This window comes from Anabrus simplex, chromosome 1 (genome assembly GCF_040414725.1).
Source record: "Anabrus simplex isolate iqAnaSimp1 chromosome 1, ASM4041472v1, whole genome shotgun sequence".
Classification (NCBI taxonomy): Eukaryota; Metazoa; Arthropoda; class Insecta; order Orthoptera; family Tettigoniidae; genus Anabrus; species Anabrus simplex.
Window position 1 is genome coordinate 1,226,264,012 of NC_090265.1, and position 24,000 is coordinate 1,226,288,011.

General features: G+C 42.7%; 1 protein-coding gene across 1 annotated transcript in view; it reads right to left on the reverse strand.

The window, feature by feature from the left end:
* The window catches only part of LOC136858214 (very long chain fatty acid elongase 7), a 156,701-nt gene that overhangs the window by 82,915 nt on the left and 49,786 nt on the right, over positions 1 to 24,000 (reverse strand). Inside the window, exon 2 of the mRNA XM_067137598.2 lies at positions 9,606 to 9,694. Coding sequence (XP_066993699.1) covers positions 9,606 to 9,663 — 58 coding nt within the window. The 5' untranslated portion in view covers positions 9,664 to 9,694. The remainder of the gene's footprint in view (positions 1 to 9,605; positions 9,695 to 24,000) is intronic.

A 24,000-nucleotide genomic window follows, 5' to 3' on the forward strand; every position in this document is an offset into this window, starting at 1 on the left:
ACTGAGGTATGAGTGATGCTAGTAATACCATTCCTTATGCAGCCAGTCCCTGTTATGAATGGAGTGAAAATATCGCTCATAGGGTCGGTTGGTGCATGCATTTCAGTGGGCTTTGCAGACTGATATGTAATAGCAACGGCTGGCTCGGTGTGGAAACCAACGGGAAACCAGCCTTCGGGCTGAATATCCAACATACATACTAGTAAAGAACTTGAATCAGCGGTGCGTTTTGTGCATCATGTTATACTGTACCGAATAACAGAAGAGATACAGGATTGTGAGCGAGTGTAAAACAGACCTCGACAATGTTGTGAGATGGACAGCAGACGATGGTATGATGGTAAACGGAGTGTATAGACAGGTTATAAGTTTCACGAAGATAAAAAGTCCTCTCTTTTTTAATTACTGTGCTGATGGGGATCGTTGTAAGTACTGTCCCCGCTTACAACCATCAAGGTAATCTGCACCCGGCTAGTAAGCCGCTCCCAAGCATGCTTATTTCCAACAATGAAAAATAACTTGTCCGCCTCGGTGCTGTAGTGGTTAGTGTGATTAGCTGCCATCCCCGGAGGTCCGGTTTCGATTCCCGGCTCTGCCACGAAATTTGAAAAGTGGTACGAGGGCTGGAACGGGAGTCCACTCAGCCTCGGGAGGTCAACTGAGTAGAGGTGGGTTCGATTCCCACCTCAGCCATCCTGGAAGTAGTTTTCCGTGGTTTCCCACTTTTCCTCCAGGCAAATGCCGGATGGTACCTAACGTAAGGCCAAGGCTGCTTCCTTCCCTCTTCCGTGCCTATCCTTTCCAATCTTCCCATCCCCCATCAAGGCTCCTGTTCAGCATAGCAGGTGAGGCCGCCTGGGCGAGTTACTGGTCATTCTCCCCAGTTGTATTCCCCGACCCAATGTCTCACGCTCCAGGACACTGCCGTTGAGGCGGTAGAGGTGGGATCCCTCGCTGAGTCCGAGGGAAAAACCAACCCTGGAGGGTAAGCAGGTTAAGAAAGATGGAAAAAAATAAAGAAACAAAAATAACTTAAAATTACACCCTGGATTTTATGGGGAATATACATCTAATATGGACAAGACGAGCTCAACTAATAGCTATAAATGATACAAGGCGAGGCATGACGCCAGTTTAGAGGAGAACATGTTTATTAAATAAACAAGAAAATGCCGAAGTATGTAGCAAACATCATCAAATGCGATAAAAAATGTACATGACTCAGATCATTCTCACTGCTTATAGAGTTTATTTTGAGGATCAAAAATATATTCCATTTTAACAAGTTTATGCAGTCACACATACGTAACATTTAGGAAGAAAAATTTTTGGGGTGAAAATAACTAATCTAACTGTACACAATGAATCATACGCTGAGTGGTAAATTAACCTATCACTGTATATACCTCGAAAATGAGTATACTAATGAACACAAGAAACCAACTGTGGGTCGGAACAGCACACCCAAGAGATCACATAAATGGCACACTATACACACATAAAAGAACAAAAGCATGTCGTCGTATTTTCCTGGCATCGCCAAGAAAATCATGCCGCATTTAGGCAACTCTCACTCACACAAAGTCTCGATGGAAAATATTAATGAGATACATTTTACACTTTGAGCAATCACTTCCTATTCAACGTAGGTTTCTGAACTAGATTTCATGACGCTAAACCAATCATCCGGTGGATCTTACAACGTCACGCATAAATCAACGTTGTTTCCTGAAATAAATTACATGACACAAAACTCAACGTTGGTCTCTGAAGAAGGTTACATGACACAAATAATCCTCAACGCAGTCATATCATAAAATACAAGTCAAAGCTAAGCATCGCGATATAAAATTCTCGTCTATAACACCAACCGTAGTGACATGAACAAACACCAATAAAATCAACATAAACAGGCCGCTAAAATAAAACTCTCCTCGGTAGAAACACAAATCATCTTCGCCTACCACACGGCGGAATGACTCGAAAGCGGATATTCAGTCTCCCAAAATTGCAGTACATACCAATACATCCGGGATCCAACCCTTAACACACGCTGCTCACGAGCCTACCCGAGGCAAGTTACTCAAACATGAAAATGCAGGCCTCTGAGAATGAGGAACGCGTCTACTTACTCATCATCACACAAAATATCACATGTCCTAAAGTTGCCAAAACTGATACAAATATTAATGACGTTGTGTAACCTTCGCTGTCAAGAGAAAATTAACAATACCGGGCTGGTCACATACCAGAGCAATCGCACTCATAATGTTAAACTTTAAAATAAAATGGCTAACTCTGTAATAACACATTAACTGGAAACTGAGAAATTACCACAAAGACATAGATCATGTCTGAAAATCTTACCCGTTCAACTCGAGAAAATCCCATTAATAATAACAATAGCAAGCTTTAAAGAAAACTGGTTCTAATATTCCGTACTTGGAATACGAAACTGTGATCGATGGAAATCGTGAACCAATCACTAATTCACACCAATATTTACATTCAAATAATCATGAAGATGACACTAACAAAAGTTACGGATCCAGGCTCCACCATCACATATTCTCATCAGCACTTCATGCAATAAATCAGAGAAAACATGATGGCATGTTCTCGTACACTTTGAAATCCCATTAACATATGAATCTAGTCCTTCCTTACTTTCATTTAGAACCTTATTATATTTACATTTAAGCCCTGAGAAGTTCACTGCGTCTCAAACACCAAAGGAAAACAAAGCAATAATAAAAAACGAAAAGCAAGAAACTGACTTTAAAAAGAATGACGTTAACAACTCAGCTGCAAAATCTCAATAAAAGAAAAAGAAGAGCAGTGACCTCATGCAGTCGGTCCTCATGCAATTTGCAGTTATTTACATTTAAATATACAATCTTCCTTACATTTACTGAAATGGGGTGTAGTCCTTCCAACAAATAGCTAATGCACAAATGCATTATTACATTGCAAATCTAATACTCGTATTTTGTTGATTTGGCCACCCGCTTGCGGTCAGCTCGCTCCCAATCCTTCTAGCCGACCATATTGAATGCGACGCCTTCAAATTGGAACTCGTTCAGTCCGTGGTCCTCCAGTCTGGCGTAGAAAACGTGTTCTCCCTGCGTCTTCCTGTTTCTGCGGGCTCGGATCTTGACTAGAACATTCCGTTCATTCACGGTATTACAACTAAGTCAATACAACCTGCTAGTTGCTATAGTATGTACAACAATCGGGGTAATTTCCAGTGACCGTAAAAAAACTCACAGCTTATCTAACACCGTATCTAGGTGAATTCCCCACTCACTCCGCACTTCAGCTCTACTATATCACAGTTCAAACATCTGGAAACAGTACACAATGCTTGCCTAGAAACTGTGGCGTTCGTGTCCTCGGAAAATCTACTTTAAATAGGCAGGCAACTATGCGCGTAAATTTCCATATCAAAACTGTTCTTTCCGTCTGAAATTTGAAGTCACTAACATGCAAATTTATCAAAGTTCAATTCCACCCTGAAATGTTAGTTCATAAAGTTAAAGTTATTTTCTCGGCATTGTTTTTACAGGGCCTCATGTCCACAAATATCCTTAGCTCACTCCTAAATCTTGAGTAATTAAGTGAAGTCTGGGCGTATTGAGCTAAATGATAGAAATTCTTCACATGATCAATACACATAATACCTGACTCCACACTCGCCGGAAGTACACTTCTTCTCACGACGTTACTACTTCGAAGACTCCTGAAAATAAGGGTAGTTAGTCCACGCCTTGGTCACTTTTATTAATTCGCCTCCACAGACGCTGTTGTATGCTCGTTCACGGCCATCTCTCGCTTTAACCAATACATAGCCAATATCGGAATGATGCTACCTTTTCGTTGGTTTAAATGATCGCGTCCCCAACGCTGACTTCAAACACATGTCGTATGATATCCTAGGCTCTCGCCGGGCTTCGGAAATGTGGTCCGTTCGTCCACGCCGTTGTCTTCCATTATTTCCTTTTTCTAAAACAAGCACGAGCAGGTCAGGTGCGTCACGTAGAAACCCTGCTTTCTTAATATAGCTTGCGAACAATTAGACCCTCGGCTCCAAGCTTCATGTTGAAATTGTGAAACCCGTGACTCGGTGCCTACAAGTTACTAAGACTCTAAAATATTCACTGTACTGTCAATAAATGAATGATCAATTAAATGAGCACGCCAATAAGGGCTCAGTACCAAGTTATTACTATAAGGAAAGATCTTTATTGGGGCAATAGCATAAACGGCTTTGTACGAAAAGGCTGCATATTTCTTCATATGGTTGTGAAGGTATTTATGGGTTATAGTAAGTATATACTAGAGAGGGCATATGCCACTTGTCAGACACAATTGGAGTATGGTTCGAGTCTATGGGATTCTCACCAGGAAATCTTTATTCGTGAACTGTAATAAATCCAACAAACGGCAGCACTCTTTGTTACGGGTGATTTCCTATAAAAAGAATATTGTTACGAAAATATTGCAAAGTTTGTGCTGGAAAGACTTGGGAAAAAGACGACAAGTTCTTCAACTAAGCGGTACGTTCCAAGCTGTCAGTGGGGAAATGGCGTGGAATGGCATTTGTAGACGAACAACGTTGAGTGGGGATTTTAAAAGGGGCTGCTTGGTCGAGGTGATCAAGACGTGTTCGGTTCGCACGGAAGGACGTGGGTTCGATTCCCTTCAGGAAGTCGACAAGTTAAGAAACCGGTTAGAACTTTCGGAGGTGCATATGGCTCTGAGGTTCTCTCAGCCTACACCAAAAATTATTAGCAGGTTAATTCCTGGTGGCAACGGCAGCCAGGCGTAGAGCTTACCCCTCGACAGCGTGAAGTGCCGGGATTATGGATAGGGGAAGATTTTACCTTCCACGCCTCCAAAGGCTTTCGTGCCCTGTACGGAGATGACTTTTCTTTTTTACTTCTTTGGTGTTTTTAAAAGCAAGAAAGATTACAATATGGAGATAAAGTTGAAATTCGAAAGAATGGGGCAAATACTCGTTTATAGGAAGAGGATTTTGGGATTGGAATAAGTTACCAAGAGAGATTTACGATCAATTTTCAAGTTTGGAATTATTTTAGAGAAGACTAGGTAAACAAATGATGGAGAATATGCCTTGGCGACTGCCAAATTCAGATCAGTAGTGACTGACTGATGATTGATTGTTCGACATAATATTGTTTGTATCCGAAGGGTGGGACCTATGTTTCTTGTTTGTCGACATAAAGTCGGATAACATGTATGTCTCTGATGTTCGTACTCGTGGCCTCTTCCTCCTTCGCTTGTTTCCTCACCCTCGTGTGGTCACGGATGGAAATTACGTCATAAATAAGTATTTGAACGCGTTTTACGGCCACATGTTCTTTCTGATATCAACCCCGTGCGGAGGGATCTATTGACTAGTGCGCTTTTCTGTGTTTTGGTAGTGTGCTGTATTGTGTGTAAGTGAAGAGGTGTGCACTGAGGCAAAGAAAAATACCTAGTTCTGGGATCAGAGGAATTAATCTAACGTGGTTAAACATTCTGAACTAGCTAGGAATCGAGCCCAGGACACTCTTAACCGAAAATCTCGACCCTGGCCTTTCAGATAAGGAGCCAAGGTTTCCCTGTTAGTGTATGTATTCATAATTTATTGTAGTTATGTATGGGAAGAAAGAAAATATCAAAAACCAGAAGTATGCATATTATGCGCGTGGGGAATTAATCTATAAGCTAGTAAGTCTTTACCTTCACGTGCACCCGGTCCCAATCTTCCTCAGAAACCAAGGAATCAAACACACGCCAACTGGATGAGGAGCTGTGTAGCTAGTAGCTAGAGTCATGATGTTTTCGCATTAAATTATGAAGGATTTGGCAAAACGAAATAATTTCTCGCGTTTTATCGCTAAATAGAACTTGCAATATTACTTCAATTTCGCTTTATATAAAATTATTCATAAATAGCTGTTAACATATAAGTATCAACAATATCGATAATCATTCATAATCCTTTTTATTATTATAGTCCTTATTGAGGTCATTAGATTGTAAAATGCGTTATATCTTTACTTTTTCTTACAATCCGCTTTATGTCGCAGCGACACAGCGAGGTCTTATGGCGACGAAGGGATAGAAAGGGGCTAGGAGTGGGAAGGAAGCAGTCGTGGCCTTAAATAAAGTACAGCGCCAGAAGTTTCTTCTTCTTCTCCTTAATCTGTTTAGCCTCCTGGGTCGGCTCTTCCCTCGGACTCAGCGAGGGATCCCACCTCTACTGCTTCAAGGGCAGTGTCCTTGAGCTTCAGACATGGGGTCGGGGGATACAAATGGGGAGAATGACCAGGACCTCGCCAAGGCGGCCTCACCTGCTATGCTGAACAGGGGCCTTGTGGAGGGATGGGAAAATTGGATGGGACAGGCAAGGAAGAGGACAGGAAGCGGCCGTGGCCTTAAGTGAGGTACCATCCCGGCATTTGCCTGGAGGAGAAGTGGGAAACCACGGAAAACCACTTCCAGGATGGCTGAGGTGGGAATCGAACTCGGACCTCCGGGAGTGGCAGCTAATCACGCTAACCACTATACCACAGAGGCGTACACCAGAATTTTCCTGGTGTGAAATTGGGAAACCACGTTATAATTACGATTGCGCCCTTATGTTCACTCTTTACTTTGTGAAAGAATAAATATTCCAATGCAGTTCTCTTTCATTAGTCATTGTAAATACCTTTCTGCTTCAACGGATGAACAGGCAACACAAGTGAACTTTGACAAAGCATTTTCAAAGGTCAGATGCATTAATTTTAGTGCCCTGTTTCAAAATTTTGACTGAGGCTTTCTTCAATTTGTTCCAGAACTATATCGACCATACCTGCTAGCAATTAAATATTTCTTAGTCTCATCTTGCGCAATATCTTACAGAAATTGTATGTGCAGTTAGCCGATATAGACCTCCCCGTACAATGCAAAAATGATACAAGGGGCAGTAAGTGAGGCCCATCTCAAAAACACTGTACCATTTTATGTAGTGCGGAGTACAACATCCCAGTCATTTTTACTAAATTTTACTGTACTGTACAAACCATGGCCACTCCTTTAGCTGTCAGTAGAGAATTGCACACCTGATTGGTTCAAGAGGCCATTTTCTTTTCATAGAAAAGGTTGGTCACGTATCATAGAAAACGTGATAGGTTAGGACCAATTACAGACACGTCAATTCACCGCCATTTTGTATAGTTTCATCACATCTAAATTGATAGAAACGTGTTTTTCACAGTATTTTATAATCTATGACACGCAAATGCTGTACAACTGGTGTGATAGCTTACGCCATGTAATTAATACCGCTGCAGTGTTCAATAAAGTCATAAAACCGGACCATAAGGCTGTGACACATCAGTAACTTTACGAAGTGAGAACTTATGCTCTCCTCGTGAATACAGAGTTGTAAGGGCTAAACGATCATGCTGGAAGTAGCTGCGCGGAATTAGGCATGTTTGATATACTTGGGTAAGTTACATGGAGCAGTGAGTGTTCGAAACGTTGTTGAGTCACGCCTTTATAAAATTTTCATTTCGTACTCGCGTAGGCATCCTTTACGAAGATTTGACATTTTCGAAGTCTCAGAAATTCTTCTAAGGAAGTTATAAAAATAGACATAATAGTTATCACCACATGAGCACCGGCTATGGACAAATTCATCGTGAATACCACCTAAAACATTTCGCTGGACTCATGTAACCAAGTGATAGGTACACACTCTACACGTAGGGAATGGTCACAACTATCTGGGCTTAAGGGAAGCATGATTCTTTAGCACACTGTGGTGTTTGCAGCAAAGTAAACCTGTCTGCACATTCGACTTCAGAACATGCAACATACAAGATCAGTTTCGAAGCGATAGCGTAGAGTATTTAATTGGTACGGAGATGTGAACCTACTGTCCGTCGCCTGGAGTGACTACATGGTACTAATCGTGGTCAACATGTGATTTTTCGTGGGGTTCAGAGTTTGAATGCTGCTGCGAGCTCTTTATTTTTATACTCTTAAACGCATTCCTAATTAAGGTTTAACTTGTCCACCTTTGTGATGTAGTGGTTAGCTTGATTAGCTGCCTCCCCCTGAGACACGGGTTCGATTCCCGGCTCTGCCACGAAATTTTAAAAAATGAAACGAGGGCTGGAATGGGGTCCACTCAGCCTCGGGGGGTCAACTGAGTAGAGGGGCGTTCGATTCCCACCTCAGCCACCCTGGAAGTTGTTTCCCACTTCTCCTCCTAGCAAATGCCTGGATGGTACCTAACTTAAGGCCACGCCGCTTCCTTCTTCCTTGCCTATCCCTTCCAAACTTCCCATTCCCCCACAAGGCCCCTGTTCAACATAGCAGGTGAGGCTACCTGGGCAAGTTACTGGTCCTCCTCCAAAGTTTTATCCCCCGACCCTAAGACTCACGCTCTAGGACACTGCCCTTGACGCGGTAGAGGTGGGATCCCTCGCTGAGTCCGAGGAAAAAACCGACCCTGGAGGATAAACAGGTAAAGAAGAAGAGGTTAGTGTATAATCTGTGGGTTGCATAAAATTAATGAGTGAATGGTGGCAGCTGTACCACTCAGTATATTTAAAATCAAGATACGGTATATATCAATAATATCAGACAGTTTTAATGTTTTAAAGCCAGACAATTTTGCGCTTTGTCACTCTCATAACGGAAACATTTTTATACCTTGACTAAATTATATTAATTGAATGGTACACATCATTCAAGAGTACAAATAACGTGTTGCCATCATTTGGCGACATGTTTTCAATTTTGTCTACAAACAAGGCACCGATATTTCACAAGAAGAGTGCCACTTTTCCGTTACTAAATCCGTCGTTAATTTTGGTAGCTACTTCACCAACATGTCCTGCAGCTATTACAATCATCCTACCCGTTATTTCTGATATATTTAAAACCAGCAAATGGGAATGTGGATAATTGGAGCCCCATAATTCCAGAACAACGACTGCAAAAAACGCATAGTTTCTCAAAAGCAAATGCTGCTTGAAAAATGTGGTTCTTCCAATTTTTCTTCTTCTCCTTATTTCTTCTTCTTCTTCTTCTTCATCTGTTTACTCTCTTCCATTTCTGGGAACCAATTTTCCAATGCGAAGGAATATTGTTTTACGAATTTTGCTGGAGTTACAAATTTATCGCAAAATAAGTATATTTCGATTTGAATTGACCTTACTGGTTTAATGTGCAAAACCTCTACCAATATTTTCTTAACCAGAATCGTATGATTTGGTAAGATACCTCAAAATAGGATCAAAATATTTCTAGACGTGTTTACCGTTATTTCGAAAAAGCTTTTTTTTTTTGTTGCTATTTTGCTATTTGCTTTACGTCGCACCGACACAGATAGGTCTTATGGCTACGATGGGATAGGAAAGGCCTAGGAAGTGGAAGGAATTGGCCGTGGCCTTAATTAAGGTACAGCCCCGGCATTTGCCTGGTGTGAAAATGGGAAACCACGGAGAATTTCGAAAATGACGTGCCTGAACATGTAGCTAAAAAACTATTAGGAAATGAATTCTACTTTATCAGATATATAGTGTAAGATTTACGATACTCACCGCTCAGTTCGTTGAAAATTACTTCGTATCCCCTGTGGATTCTTTCGAGCGCGTCCATTCTGCTCCGTTGAATAAGACCGGTAAGATGCCTGCAAAGAGAAACATTCGACAGTTGGTGTATAGAAAGGAAGTAGTAGGGGAAGTTAAAACATTTTACAACTCATTTGTATTGTTAATAAGGATAGCAACGTTTCTCATCCATATTCGCAACGGAAGTTCACTCACCCCGGCTTAGGGTCGAGGATGACAGCCACTATTCAAAAGATGATTATATGGATTTTTCAAAGCAGAGGTGAAGTTTTATGGCCCATGAACTTAGTGACGCGCATTGTAGTCGAGCAATAGAAGTGTCGCTTGGTAGACAATCTGTTATGGCGTTTGATCATCATCATCATCATCTGTTTACCCTCCAGGTTCGGGTTTTCCCTCGGACTCAGCGAGGGATCCCACCTCTACCGCCACAAGGGCAGTGTCCTGGAGCTTCAGACTCTTGGTCGGGGGATATAACTGGGGAGTATGACCAGTACCTCGCCCAGGCGGCCTCACCTGCTATGCTGAACAGGGGCCTTGTAGGGGGATGGGAAGATTGGAAGGGATAGGTAAGGATGAGGGAAGGAAGCGGCCGTGGCCTTAAGTTAGGTACCATCCCGGCATTCGCCTGGAGGTGAAGTGGGAAGCCACGGAAAACCACTTCCAGGATGGCTGAGGTGGGAATCGAACCCACCTCTACTCAGTTGACCTCCCGAGGCTGAGTGGACCCCGTTCCAGCCCTCGTACCACTTTTCAAATTTCGTGGCAGAGCCGGGAATCGAACCCGGACCTCCGGGGGTGGCAGCTAATCACGCTAACCACTACACCACAGAGGCGGACTATGGCGTTTGATACCAGTAAAAATTATTTAACCCTCAGTTGGTCACGCGTCGGTCTCTTCACCGCCGTTTTCCCTCCACTCACAAGGGGGTCATTCCCTACTCGTCACCACCGATTTCGCTCAAATTTCTAGAACATGCAGGGCTTGGCTAGAAATGAAAGTACCCGAAGTGGGAACTCAAGGTGGCCAAGCGTATAGGAAATAAAAGTGAAAATGAAAATCCACAGCCTGTTTCCAGTCATTCGACCGGGTCAGGAATGGAATGAATGAAGCCCCCATCTAGCGGCGAGGATAGGAATTGTGCCGGCTGCCGAATCCTGTCGCACTCCTCTGGGGCAATGATTAATGGCTGACAGATGAAATGAAATGATATTGGAGAGTGTTGCTGGAATGATTTATCATCATCATCATCATCATCATCTGTTTACCCTCCAGGTTCGGCTTATCCCTCGGACTCAGCGAGGGATCCCACCTCTATCGCCACAAGGGCAGTGTCCTGGAGCTTCAGACTCTTGGTCGGGGATACAACTGGGGAGTATGACCAGTACCTCGCCCAGGCGGCCTCACCTGCTATGGTGAACAGGGGCCTTGTAGGGGGATGGGAAGAATGGAAGGGATAGGTAAGGATGAGGGAAGGAAGCGGCCGTGGCCTTAAGTTAGGTACCATCCCGGCATTCGCCTGGAGGTGAAGTGGGAAACCACGGAAAACCACTTCGAGGATGGCTGAGGTGGGAATCGAACCCACCTCTACTCAGTTGACCTCCCGAGGCTGAGTGGACCCCGTTCCAGCCCTCGTACCACTTTTCAAATTTCGTGGCAGAGCCGGGAATCGAACCCGGACCTCCGGGGGTGGCAGCTAATCACGCTAACCACTACACAACAGGGGAAACCGGAGTACCCGGAGAGAAACCTGTCCCGCCTCCGCTTTGTCCAGGACAAATCCCACATGGAGTGACCGGGATTTGAACCACGGAACCCAGCGGTGAGAGGCCGGCGCTGTAAAAATAAAAATGTTGACGCGGTTCTCGCAACGTATAAGGCACTTACGTTAGTACGCACGCCGCGCATTGTTGGCGAAGCGGTAAGAGCTCGGACTGGTAATTCGGTGGTCGTGGGTTCGACTCACCGTGTGGAGACTGTTTCTCTTCTGTCGACTTTTATATTATTCATTTTCTAATTACGCAAAGAGATGAAAAATCATTTTATTTATTTATTTATTTATTTATTTATTTATTTATTTATTTATTTATTTATTTACACGCAAAAGGCATAGAAAAGGTAAAAATAAAATATTTCTACCTCTGCCAAGAATCTATTGTTTGTGTACAGCCGCCAGGAGCAACCTTCACTTGTCAGGTGAAAACAAATCTTACTGCGAAACGACTATTCACGTTTATGGCACATGCCCCAAGGAAGAGGGATAGCCAGTAAAGGAGAAAAAGATTTTCTATGACACGTCGGGAGAGTTCGCAACTTCAAATTTTCTACAATTTTGCGCTCATTAAAAAGAACGTTCGTCCGCCTCTGTGGTGTAGTGGTTAGCGTGATTAGCTGCCACCCCCGGAGGTCCGGGTTCGATTCCCGGCTCTGCCACGAAATTTGAAAAGTGGTACGAGGGCTGGAACGGGGTCCACTCAGCCTCGTGAGGTCAACTGAGTAGAGGTGGGTTCGATTCCCACCTCAGCCATCCTCGAAATGGTTTTCCGTGGTTTCCCACTTCTCCTCCAGGCGAATGCCGGGATGGTACCTAACTTAAGGCCACGGCCGCTTCCTTCCCTCCTCCTCGCCTATCCCTTCCAATCTTCCCATCCCTCCACAAGGCCCCTGTTCAGCTTAGCAGGTGAGGCCGCCTGGGCGAGGTACTGGTCATTCTCCCCAGTTGTATCCCCCGACCATAAGTCTGAAGCTCCAGGACACTGCCCTTGAGGCGGTAGAGGTGGGATCCCTCGCCGAGTCCGAGGGAAAAGCCGAACCTGGAGGGTAAACAGATGATGATGAAAAAGAACGTTCCATATGCCTTTTGCATATAAATAAAATAAATTAAAATAAATGAATAATGTAAAAGTTGAAAAAATACTCCCCACACGGGGAGCTGAACCCACGACCATCGAATTACTAGTCCAAGCTCTTACAGGTACGCCAACAACTGCTCGGCGTTCGTACTAAGGTAAGTGGCTTATACGGTGCGAGAGCCGCGTGAACATTTTTATTTTTATTTTTATTTTATATACTCTTGGCCATCTGGAGTTAACACTTCGGGTACTGTCATTTCTAGCCAAGCCCTGCATGTTCTACAAATTTGAGCGAAATCGGTGGTGACGAGTAGGGAATGCCCCCTTGTCAGTGATAACATTCCTAAAGTGTTGTTTCGTAATGTAGCTTATGTTCCTTTTGTAAATTATAAATTATGATCGACCGCCTCTGTGGTGTAGTGGTTAGCGTGATTAGCTGCCACCCCCGGAGGCCCGGGTTCGATTCCCGGCTCTGCCACGAAATTTGAAAAGTGGTACGAGGGCTGGAACGGGATCTACTCAGCCTCGAGAGGTCTACTGATTAGAGGGGGATTCGATTCCCTCCTCAGCCATCCTGGAAGTGGTTTTCCGTGGTTTCACACTTCTCCTCCAGGCAAATGCCGGGATGGTACCTAACTTAAGGCCACGGCCGCTTCCTTCCCTCTTCCTTGCCTATCCCTTCCAATCTTCCCATCCCTCCACAAGGCCCCTGTTCAGCATAGCAGGTGAGGCCGCCTGGGCGAGGTACTGGTCATACTCCCCAGTTGTATCCCCCGACCAAGTGTCTGAAGCTCCAGGACACTGCCCTTGAGGCGGTAGAGGTGGGATCCCTCGCTCAGTCCGAGGGAAAAACCGAACCTGGAGGGTAAACAGATGATGATGATGATGATGATGATAAATTATGGTCGATATTATTTATATTTGCTTTGTTCTTGAGCGCAGTGTTGATAAACACAGGGTCGGTCGTTTAGACAGTGGCGCTCCTTGTAGGGAGTTGTTAGCGGTGGAGTGTTTTCATTCAGCAATTTCGAGTTTGTACATTTTCTTTATAGCTTGCGGACTTCCTCGATTTTATGAACCCTTAACGAGTGATCCGTGATAAGCCGAAATTAATGGAAGAGAGGCGGAGAATTAAGATATTTTGCAAGAATATGATTATAACACGGACGCAGATAACGACTTTTTTGATGAGGAAGCTAACGTTGGGAGTGATTTATCAGATATTGATGGGATTTTGTTTAAGGGAGGGATAACGCCATAAACAGGACAAGTTTACTAAACAAGTATTTTATTATCTACATGTTCTAGTTTACTACGAACACAGCAAGAAGCGGCGATAACAATCCTAAGAGAAAAAAATCGTGGCATTGTTTGAAACAGTCTGTATTTCATTTTTTCAATCCCCTTTATGCCCTACAAGGTTCTATTAACCATGTATGCGATGTAGCCTGAAATTTCGGCACAAAAAACCAAAGGCTGCGAAACGACCGACATGCAACCACTAGCGTTACACAATTAAGCGTGCCTCACTACGGGTTAAAAAAGAACCTATCTGTCTGAATTTGAATACTTCATGATCAAATCACGTTTCAGTAAAATGCCATTTCGGTTTATGGTTGTCATATGAGCAAAAGTTTGAACACAAACCACCGGGCGAGTTGGGGCTCGCTGCTGTGTGCTTGCATCCGGAAGATAGTGGATTCGAACCCCAGTGTCGTCAGCCCTGAAGGTGGTTTTCCGTGGTTCCCAATTTTCACACCAAGCAAATGCGCTGGGGTTGTACCTTAATTAAGCCTACGGCCGCTTCCTTCACATTCCCAGTTTTTTCCTATCCCATCGTCGCCATAAGACCTTTCTGTGTCGGTGCGACATAAAGCAAAATGTAAAAGAAGTCTGCCAAACTGTTTGCTTTTGATTTACATTTTAACCTCCGGCAGTGGAAATGGACAAACGTACAGTAGCTCAGAGGGGATGTTCTAAACGTGTCCCCCTCCAACTTGGTGGTACAATTCACATCGATGCCACACTGATTCGCGTATTATTTGGAAAATTTCCGGTACTTCTCGGACACTCTGTACAGATTCAACGATCCACGTGACTTGGTCCTCCTCAGTCCCAACTGGGGTTTCTTAAAGGTCGCGTGGACTGCGCCTCAGCAAAACAGCATGCCTTGTTTACGCTGGAGCATCTGGGAGGTAGTTATCACCACAGACTTGTGGTTCATTTTTTCACAATATTTGTATTTGAATCCACTAACAATTCTCTAACTTACGAAACAAAGTGTTTCCACATCCTGAATGAAAGCTGATGGTGTGGCTGTCGATGATCAAAGCAGCCTTCGATATCAATACTCAGCATGCACCAAATTGTACCTTTATATTGTCAGCAAAGTAAGTGTATTGTATTTTAAATGCAGATCTGCAGATCACATATTCTGAACCTCCAGTTTCTGCGCCGTATTATTATTATTCTCTAAGGCTGTAACGTTTATGAAAATAAGGCATTACTGTATTCTAAGTTGGTGCTGCCTGGCCGAGGCGGTAAAGGCGTGCTCGGTTCGCCCGGAAGGACGAGGGTTCGAATCTCCGTCAGGAAGTCGTAAAATTTAAGTAATGAGATTTCCACTTCCGGAGGTGCACATGGCCCAGAGGTTCGCTCAGCCTACACAAAAAATGAGTACCAGGTTAATTCCTGGGGGCAAAGGCGGCGGGCGTAGAGCTAACCACTCTACCCCATGAAGTGCCGTAGTTACGGATAGTGGAAGCCTTTACCTTCCACCCATCCAAGGGCCTTAATGGCCTATACGGAGACTACTTTACTTTGCTTTGCTTTGCTTTTGTATTGTAAGTATTTTGTAAATTCTGTCAGTTGTATTGCACCGATAAGAGCCTCGGCTCAGGTGCCCTTTCTTCAGTAAATAACTAAATACAAAGTTTCTGAAAATGTGGAATCCACTGTTTGACGGAAGCCCCAGCTTGGAGACACGTCATAACGTTATCGCATGCTGTTTACGGCGCTGACACACGGATCCTGAAATGTAGCACCGGTAGAAGAATTCATGTCTTCGAGGTGTCGGTTTTCCGAAGGATGTTACGGATCTCACGAACTGACTAGATCTCCAATGCTGTTGTATTCAGACGCATGAAGAGGGAATGAATGGTGGTACGCACAATCAAGAAAAGAAAAACAGTTTTCCTTGGGCATATTATATTACAGACTACTAAAATATACCATACAGGGTACAATTCATGGACGTAGAGGTCGCGGTCAAAGAAAACGCTCTTGGCTGAGGAACATGCGGGAATGGACAGGACTGGCTAGGACATCCGATCATCGCGCAGACTTCGCTGTCATTGTGGACAACCTCCAGGAATGGAGAAGGCATTACAAGAAGAAGGATAGCCTAAGTAAGCGCGGGAGATTTCTTAACTCCACCACTCAACAAGGGTACAATACTTTGTGCCATCATTTATATGATTAATTTTTAATGTTTGTAATGTTTTTAAAAGATTTTTTACTTTTCTGTGTTTTTAATTCATCTTCTAGTACATATTAATTTTGTTTCTTGTCTTTCGGATGTGTGTTGTTCCGTTTTTCGTGGCAAAATGCATTTGTCTTCGTACCTGAGTAGAATTGTAGATTTATTTTTATTTTTGCTATTTGCTTTACGTCGCACCGACACAGATATGTCTTACGGCGACGATGGGATAGGAAAGGCCTAGGAATTGGAAGGAAGCGGCCGTGGCCTTAATGAAGGTACAGCCCCGGCATTTGCCTGGTGTGAAAATGGGAAACCACGGAAAACCATCTTCAGGGCTGCCGACAGTGGGGCTCGAACCCACTATCTCCCGATTACTGGATACTGGCAGCACTTAAGCGACTGCAGCTATCGAGCTCGTTTTTTTTTTAAATTTTTGAAAATGAAATTAATTCTGTATCCTTTTGATAAAATGTTGTTAACATTGTCAATCCTGGCAATCCTGTTAGTCAAGAAAGCAAGATAATATAATACATATAGACAAGGAATTTGAATACATTGCTCATGCATTCGAGAAACAACAAAAGGCTATTTGTAAGATTGCTTGCAATTGACTTCAAACGCACCTGGTTACAGAATATATCAATATCACCATTATAATTTATTCTAACAGAAGTTGCCGCATAGAATGAATTTGAATGAGGCAAGTAGAGGTAAACTGGTAGGACACAGAAGAATAGTAGCCTCCTGAACCTCTGCTGACGTATATTTTAGACCCCGCGGTGAAGGACGTCATTGAATCAAGGAAAAACATTCTCTGTAGCCACTTAATTATTTGATACTTCTTAAAATCATTACGAAAATGCGTAACCATTCGTGAGTCTTATTAATTTAGTAATTTTGTGCAAGTGTAATTTCCTGTGTTGAATTGTCATAAGCAAGGTTACAGCACGCAGCAGGGCAGAGTTAAAGATGGCGATCTGGCGTAGAAGACGTCTCCGTGACGCTGAGAATCTTTTCTTTTCTTCGCTAGTGGTTTTATGTCGCACCGACACAGATGGTCTTATGGCGACGATGGGATAGGAAAGGCCAAGGAGTTGGAAGGAAGCAGCCGTGGCCTTAATTAAGGTACAACCCCAGCATTTGCCTGGTGTGAAAATGGGAAACCACGGAAAACCATCTTCAGGGCTGCCGACAGTGGTATTCGAACCCACTATCTCCCGGATGCAAACTCACAGCCGCGCGCCTCTAACCGCACGGCCAACTCGCCCGGTGCGCTGAGAATCTGAAACCGAAATGCCGATACTCATCCACAACACAAGTACTTAAAAAATCAGTGTAGTGAGGTGTCTGTGGACGACCTGAATTAGTGGGCATATTTTCGATCAGAGACCTCTTTTACCTCAAACTGAGAAGAGAATTTGGTTCGAAACTCACTTTCGACTCTGCCCCCCACCACCACGGGGCGTACTATCTTGGTGAACATGGGCTACCTCTACCTGCCTCGCACTTGATTTTGTACGATAGCAGTTTATCGTCGCACTAATCTGATAGGTTATAATGGGATGAACAAGAACTAAAAGGAAAAAGAAAAACACCGTGGCTGTTGTAACGGTATATTGGCCCCTCGGTGTAGAGACAGCGTGCCTGCCTGTTATCCGGAGGCCCCGGGTTTCACTTCCGACCAAGTCATTGATTCTTACCCGAATCTGAGGGCTGGTTCAAAGTCCACTCAGCCTCCGTAATCACAATTGAGGAGCTATCTGACGGTGAAATGGTGGCCGCCATCTAGGAAGCCAAGAATAACGGCCAAGAGGATTAGTCGCGCTGACCACACGATACGTCATAATCTGCAGGCTTTCGTGCTGAGCTGCGGTCGCTTGGCAGGCCATTGCTATTCGGAGTTTGGCTTGGTTTCTAATAAAGGTATAGTCCGGAATTTGTCTGGAGTGAAAATTAGAAAACACGTAAATGGAAAAATACCTTAGGGCTGCCGATATGGGATTCGAACCCACAGTCTTCTGTTGCAACTCTCAATCTGTTCGTTCGTTCGTTCGTTCGTAATCTGTTTAACCTCCAGGGTCGGTTTTTCCTTCGGACTCAGCAAGGGATCCCACCTCTGCCGCCTCAAGGGCAATGTCCTGGAGCTTCAGACTCTGGGTCGGGGGATACAACTGGGGAGGATGACCAGTACCTCTCTCAGGCGGCCTCACCTGCTATGCTGAATAGGGGGCATGTGGGGGATGGGAAGTTTGGAAGGGATAGACAAGGAAGAGGAAAGGAAGCGGCCGTGGCCTTAAGTTAGGTACCATCCCGGCATTTGCCTGGAGGAGAAGTTGGAAACCACGAAAAACCACTTCCAGGATGGCTGAGGAGGGAATCTAACCCCCCTCTACTCACTTGAGCTCCCGAGGCTGAGAGGACCCCGTTCCAGCCCTCGTACCACTTTTCAAATTTCGTGGCAGGGCCGGGAAACGAACCCGGGCCTCTGGGGGTGGCAGCTAATCACACTAACCACTACACCACAGAGGCGGACACTCTCAATCTGTACAACCTTAAAAGGATGATATTATTCTGCGCTTCAAACCAATATCCCAAGTACATCACAATTCGTTACACTAGAAACCACTTAAAACTCCAGAGGACTAGAAACATCGCTTAGAGGCAGCCTGCGGTAGGATTACATCAGACAAGCTTCGCTGTGTTATCCACTTGCTATACTGCAAGTGGTATCAATATGTTGCTGGGTTGCTTCTGAAAGAAATTACAATTGGAGTATAACTTATGGATCGATTCCATTTGAATCGAACCGTTGTTCAAGGATATAGCTTCCTTCTATCGGGAGCCCGAGCATAACTCATGTTACGGTCGGCTTCTCGATTTAACTAAGATGACGTACCCCGGCTATATACATTTTTCCGAGACCGGTACTCGGACTGGGTAATGTTTCTCGTGAATTACGAAAAATGGATTACACGGACAGTTCCTATCTTACGATGTCCAGCTGATGCCATACCACTGAATTAGCATTTATATTTTATTTACACATGATCTGAAATGTTACAAAGTAGCCTCAGTAGACTACTGCCACAGATGAGATAACGAGAAGCGGTGGGAAATACCGTGCCGAAGACCTCCCCTCGCATCACAAGCGAAGTAAACAAACACACTAAGTATTACTGTAACCTGTCCCGTGCGGAAACCGTACAATAACGAGGTAACAAATGACTATAATATTTATTATTCATATTATTCGAACATACGAGTAGAGGGATGTTGTCACCAATTAATTAATTCACTATTGTCAGAATATTCATTTATCCACGAAATTATCATCCTTGAAATTATTATTATTATTATTATTATTATTATTATTATTATTATTATCATTATTATACTCAACGGTTCCTGGCACTGTCACGTTTGATTAATATCGTCATTATTATGCGGGACGCAAACACAAATGGTTATTACTGTTATTATTATTAGTATATTCCTCTTGTGGTTATTATTATTATTAATGAATAGGTGACTCCAGATTTTATTATTATTATTAACGTCACTCAAGATGTTATTATTATTATTAATGTCACTCAAGATTATTATTCTTATTAATGTCACTCAAGATTATTATTATTATTAATGAACCGGTCACTTCCGCCAAAAATGCATTAGGATATCGGTCGCAATTACAATTATTTCACTGATCAACCAACGACATCATTCCTGTTATTATTATGAAAATTATTATTGTACCGGGCGGTACACCTCCACGCCGCTAATTTAAAATGTGCGCCAGTTGAAACTCCTCTGCTGGAGGAAGTCGGAACTTTATCTACGGTATTAATTTTCTACTTTCTCAGAAGATGTCACTACCTGGAAATTTTGGAGTTTTTGAACCGTGTCATTTTCGACGTATTTTTGTTTTGCTTGTAGTAAGAAGTGTGAACTTTCTCTTCTAGAGGACACTACTGAAAAACTATAATGGTGCACCCTAGTGCGATGTGAAAGAACTGTTTTTTGGAGAAAATTTAATTTCAAAAGTTTGTTCTTTGCTAAATTTCTTTCAGTCATTGTTTAAGTTGGCAATATTAACCCTTTCTTTCCCCTTGTTTTGAATTTAGCCAATCCCGAATTTCTTAAATTAATTTTCCACCAATGATGTGTTTCTTCTTCATCTTGTGTAGGGGTTTTCTTTAACCACCAATAAAAGATTGTGGGCGGGTGTTTTCCTTCCTAAAACGCCTCGAACTTTCCGCGAGAGTATATAAACTGCTGATTTTAGGGTCTCGGCGCCACTTCTGTTCCATCTTTTCGTGTGTAAAGTACATAGCAGGGGGCGGGAAGCGCCTCTTTCTTCGGCGGCAGTCAACAACCAGGTAATGGCCGATTAATTACTTCTTTTCTTGCTTGCTCAGCAGTTTAACTCTCGGGGCGGGTCCGAAGTTTTTCCATTATGTAACCTTCCTTAAAATGAAAAGAAACTTGTATCTATTCTATCTTTTAAACTACATATTGGGATAGAGAGTGCTTAACCCTCTCGAGCTCCCACTCATATTGTTTTGAGGTGAACTTATTTTCTCAACCTATTCTTCCTTAACATTATGTAAATTTGTTTCTTTCTAAAGTCACCTCTTTAGTATGGGATTAGCCCTTGCATTTGTGGCCTAGAGCCAGATTAGGTTTTAAAAGCAAATGTATTAGGAGTGCAGTTTGCCTCCTCTCAATTTGGTATTTTAGAGGTCATGTAATTATCCATTTATCGCTTAATAGACCTCAGTAGGTTGGGTATTTTACCCCTGTGCTTACGTCCTTAGAGGACAGCTTGAAAGTAGAGTTAGGTGTGGCCTTGTGATAGGCTTAAATCTTTGAGAGCGGATCGCTCTTTTGCAATTTGTTTCTGCGTGCCTCTAGGAGGTATCACTGTGTAATTCGGAGCAAGTGCTCCTGGGCATGATTGGGGTTTTCTGCCCCTTTGCTAAACCTTATGTACATGTAAATTCGGGCTAACTGCTCGAGAATTGGAAGTTCGGGGCCCGAAGCCCAAAACCTGTAAATACTATTGTTGCTTTTTGTTGCCTTGCTACTCTGTACCTGCCATTCTTGTTATTTCTGAGTTTGAAAAGAAAATATAACCTGGTTAAATTTTAAATTAATTTTACTTTCGTAGCTTGAGACCTATTCACCACCCCGCACCTTCTTTCACCTCTAACTACCACAAAAACACGGTAACAATTATTAACCTGACCGCGACGATTTGACATCGTCCTAACATTGTTACTATTATTATCGGTTGCATATTCTCATTTAGATTCCCGTTTAACATCTTTATCAACGCTCATTTAATTAAGGCGGTCCAATCCTTTATCTGCAATATTTATTATTATCATCATCACGCCATCATGATTGTCATCACTCGTCATTACAATGATTACAATATCCGATCATTTATGTGGAACCTGAACTCTCATTATCCTTAGATCCGTAGTATCTCGACGAATAGCGGTGCAGTCTATTTATTTGGTACATGCTGTCACGGGTTTGAATTCTACCCGCTACGTAACTCAGTATTTCTCTGTGACACTGCCCGTACATTTTACACTCATTTCAATATCCTAAGTGTCTCTCGTACGGAATTTATATCCCTTTCTATCTCAATATTCCTTGATTCATTTATATCTCACAGAATTATCAAGTGACTTATTTATTCACTTCTGACATCGTACGACCTTTTATTATCTGACTGTAGATTCTTTAACATTTTTCTATCTCATTTTGATCTACGCCTTAGTTCGTTCTCCACAAATAATCGTAACATCTTGAAATTATATTTACCAAAATTTGACAATCATGGTTTCGCAATATTAGTCCTACGTGTTCCGGCTACTGAATTGCAAATTTAAGACACGACATTTATTCGTAAAAAAAAATATTGGACCGTAATTTAAACCACACGTTCATTAACATGTATTAACATGTACGGATTATTAGCATCGATATTAAATTTCAGTATTATTAATTGATCAAATTAAATTACCACACACTTTAATTCCGAATTAAAAACGACATCCCGTCATTAAATGATTTCCGACAAGCTCAACACCTTATCACTTAAATTTTATTATTATGCACGGCTCACTAAAATTAGAATATCTCATGAATTATTATTATTATTGTTACGGAGATATCCGTGGTAGTTATGCGTGAAAGAAGGTGCGGGCGTGAACGGGTCTCAAACTACGGAATCAAAGTTAATGTAAAATTTAACAAGGTTATATTTTCTTTTCAAAAACAAAGAAATAACAAGCATGGCAGGTACAAAGTAGCAAATCAAAAGGGTAGTTACAATATTTACAGAATTTGGGCTTCGCGCCCTGACTTTACACTGCTTGGGCAATCAGCTCAGTTTTACCCCAAACACAAGTTTCAACAGAGGGGCAGAAAACCCCATTCATGCCTAGGAGCCCTTGCTCCAAATTGCACTGAAAAGCCTCCACGAGGCGTACAACACTCAATTTTCAAAAGAGCCACTCGCTCTCAAATTTAAGCCTCTCCCAGGCCACACCAAACTCCACCTTCAAGTTGTCCTCAACGGACATAAACACAGGGGTAAAATACCCAATCTACTGAGGTCTATAGAATGAAAAGAAGGTTAATTAAATGACCTCTAAAATAACAATTTGAGAGGAGGCGAACTTGCACTCCTAATACACTTTGATTAAGACCTACTTGGCACTAGGCCGTTAATACAAGGGCTATTCCCATACTAAAGAGGTGACTTAAGAAGAGAACAATTTGTTTTACGTTATCGAAGAATAGGTTGAGAAAAATAAGTTCACCTCAAAACAATATGAGTGGGAGCTCGAGAGGGATAGCACTCTCTATCCCAGTATGTAGCTTTAAAAGAGAATATATGAAAAGAATAGTTACATTTAGGAAAAGGTTACATGGTGGAACGCTTAGAACCCGCCCCGAGAGTTAAACTGCTGAGCAAGCAAAGAAAGAAGTTATTAATCGGCCATTACCTTGTTGTTGACCGCTGCCGAGGAAAGAGGCGCTTCCCGCCTCCTGCTATGTACTTAATACACTGAAAGATGGAACAGAAGTGGCCCGGAGACCCTAAAATCAGCAGTTTATATCCTCTCGCAGAAGTTTCTAGGCATTAGGGGAATGAAAACACCCTCCCGCACATTCTTTATTGGCTAGGGTACAGAAACATATCCAAGTAGGGGGAAGATACATCGGATTGGTCGAGAAAAACTCAAAGAAATTCGGGATTGGATAAATCTAAAACAAGGGGAAAAAGAGGGGTATACAGCCAACTTAAACAATAACAGAAGGAAATTTAGCAAAGAACAAACATTTGAAATAAAAATTTCTCCAACAAAATAGTTCTTTGACTGCGCACTAGGTTGCACTATTGTTGATCTTCAGTAGTGTCCTCTAGAAGAGAAAGTTCACACTTCTTACTTCAAGCGAAACAAAAACACATCAAAAATGACACAGTTCAAAAACTCAAAGTTTTCCATGTGGTGACATCTTCAGAGAAAGTAGAGAATTAATAGCGTAGATAAAGTTCAGACTTCCTCCAACAGAGGAGTTTCAACTGGCGCACATTTTGAATTAGCGGTGTGGAGGTGTACCGCCCGGTACAGACCTCCCCCCCCCCCCCAAAAGTTCCTCCCGGGGTGACACATGAAATGGTTTGAAAACAAGGTCCAAGTTTTGATGTAGATATGGAGATTAATTGCCAAAAAAAATTTATAAGATTTTCTTAGTTTGGTTTGATTTAGTTTCAAAATTTTGTTGTTGCAGATGAAGTATAGTTTTTAAGTTTGTAGAAGTAGAATTCTGAAGATAACCTTTTAATACTAAAAGTGATGAAAAATTTTGCAATGTCCACCAAATATTGCTGTTGAATTCCCAAGTGTAGTCATTGCTTATCGTAACTGTCCATGTAGTTGATGTTGATTAAGTTGAATGGCCAGACCAGCCGTTGCAGCTTGCGTCCAAAGGGAGGCCGCTCGGACCCCT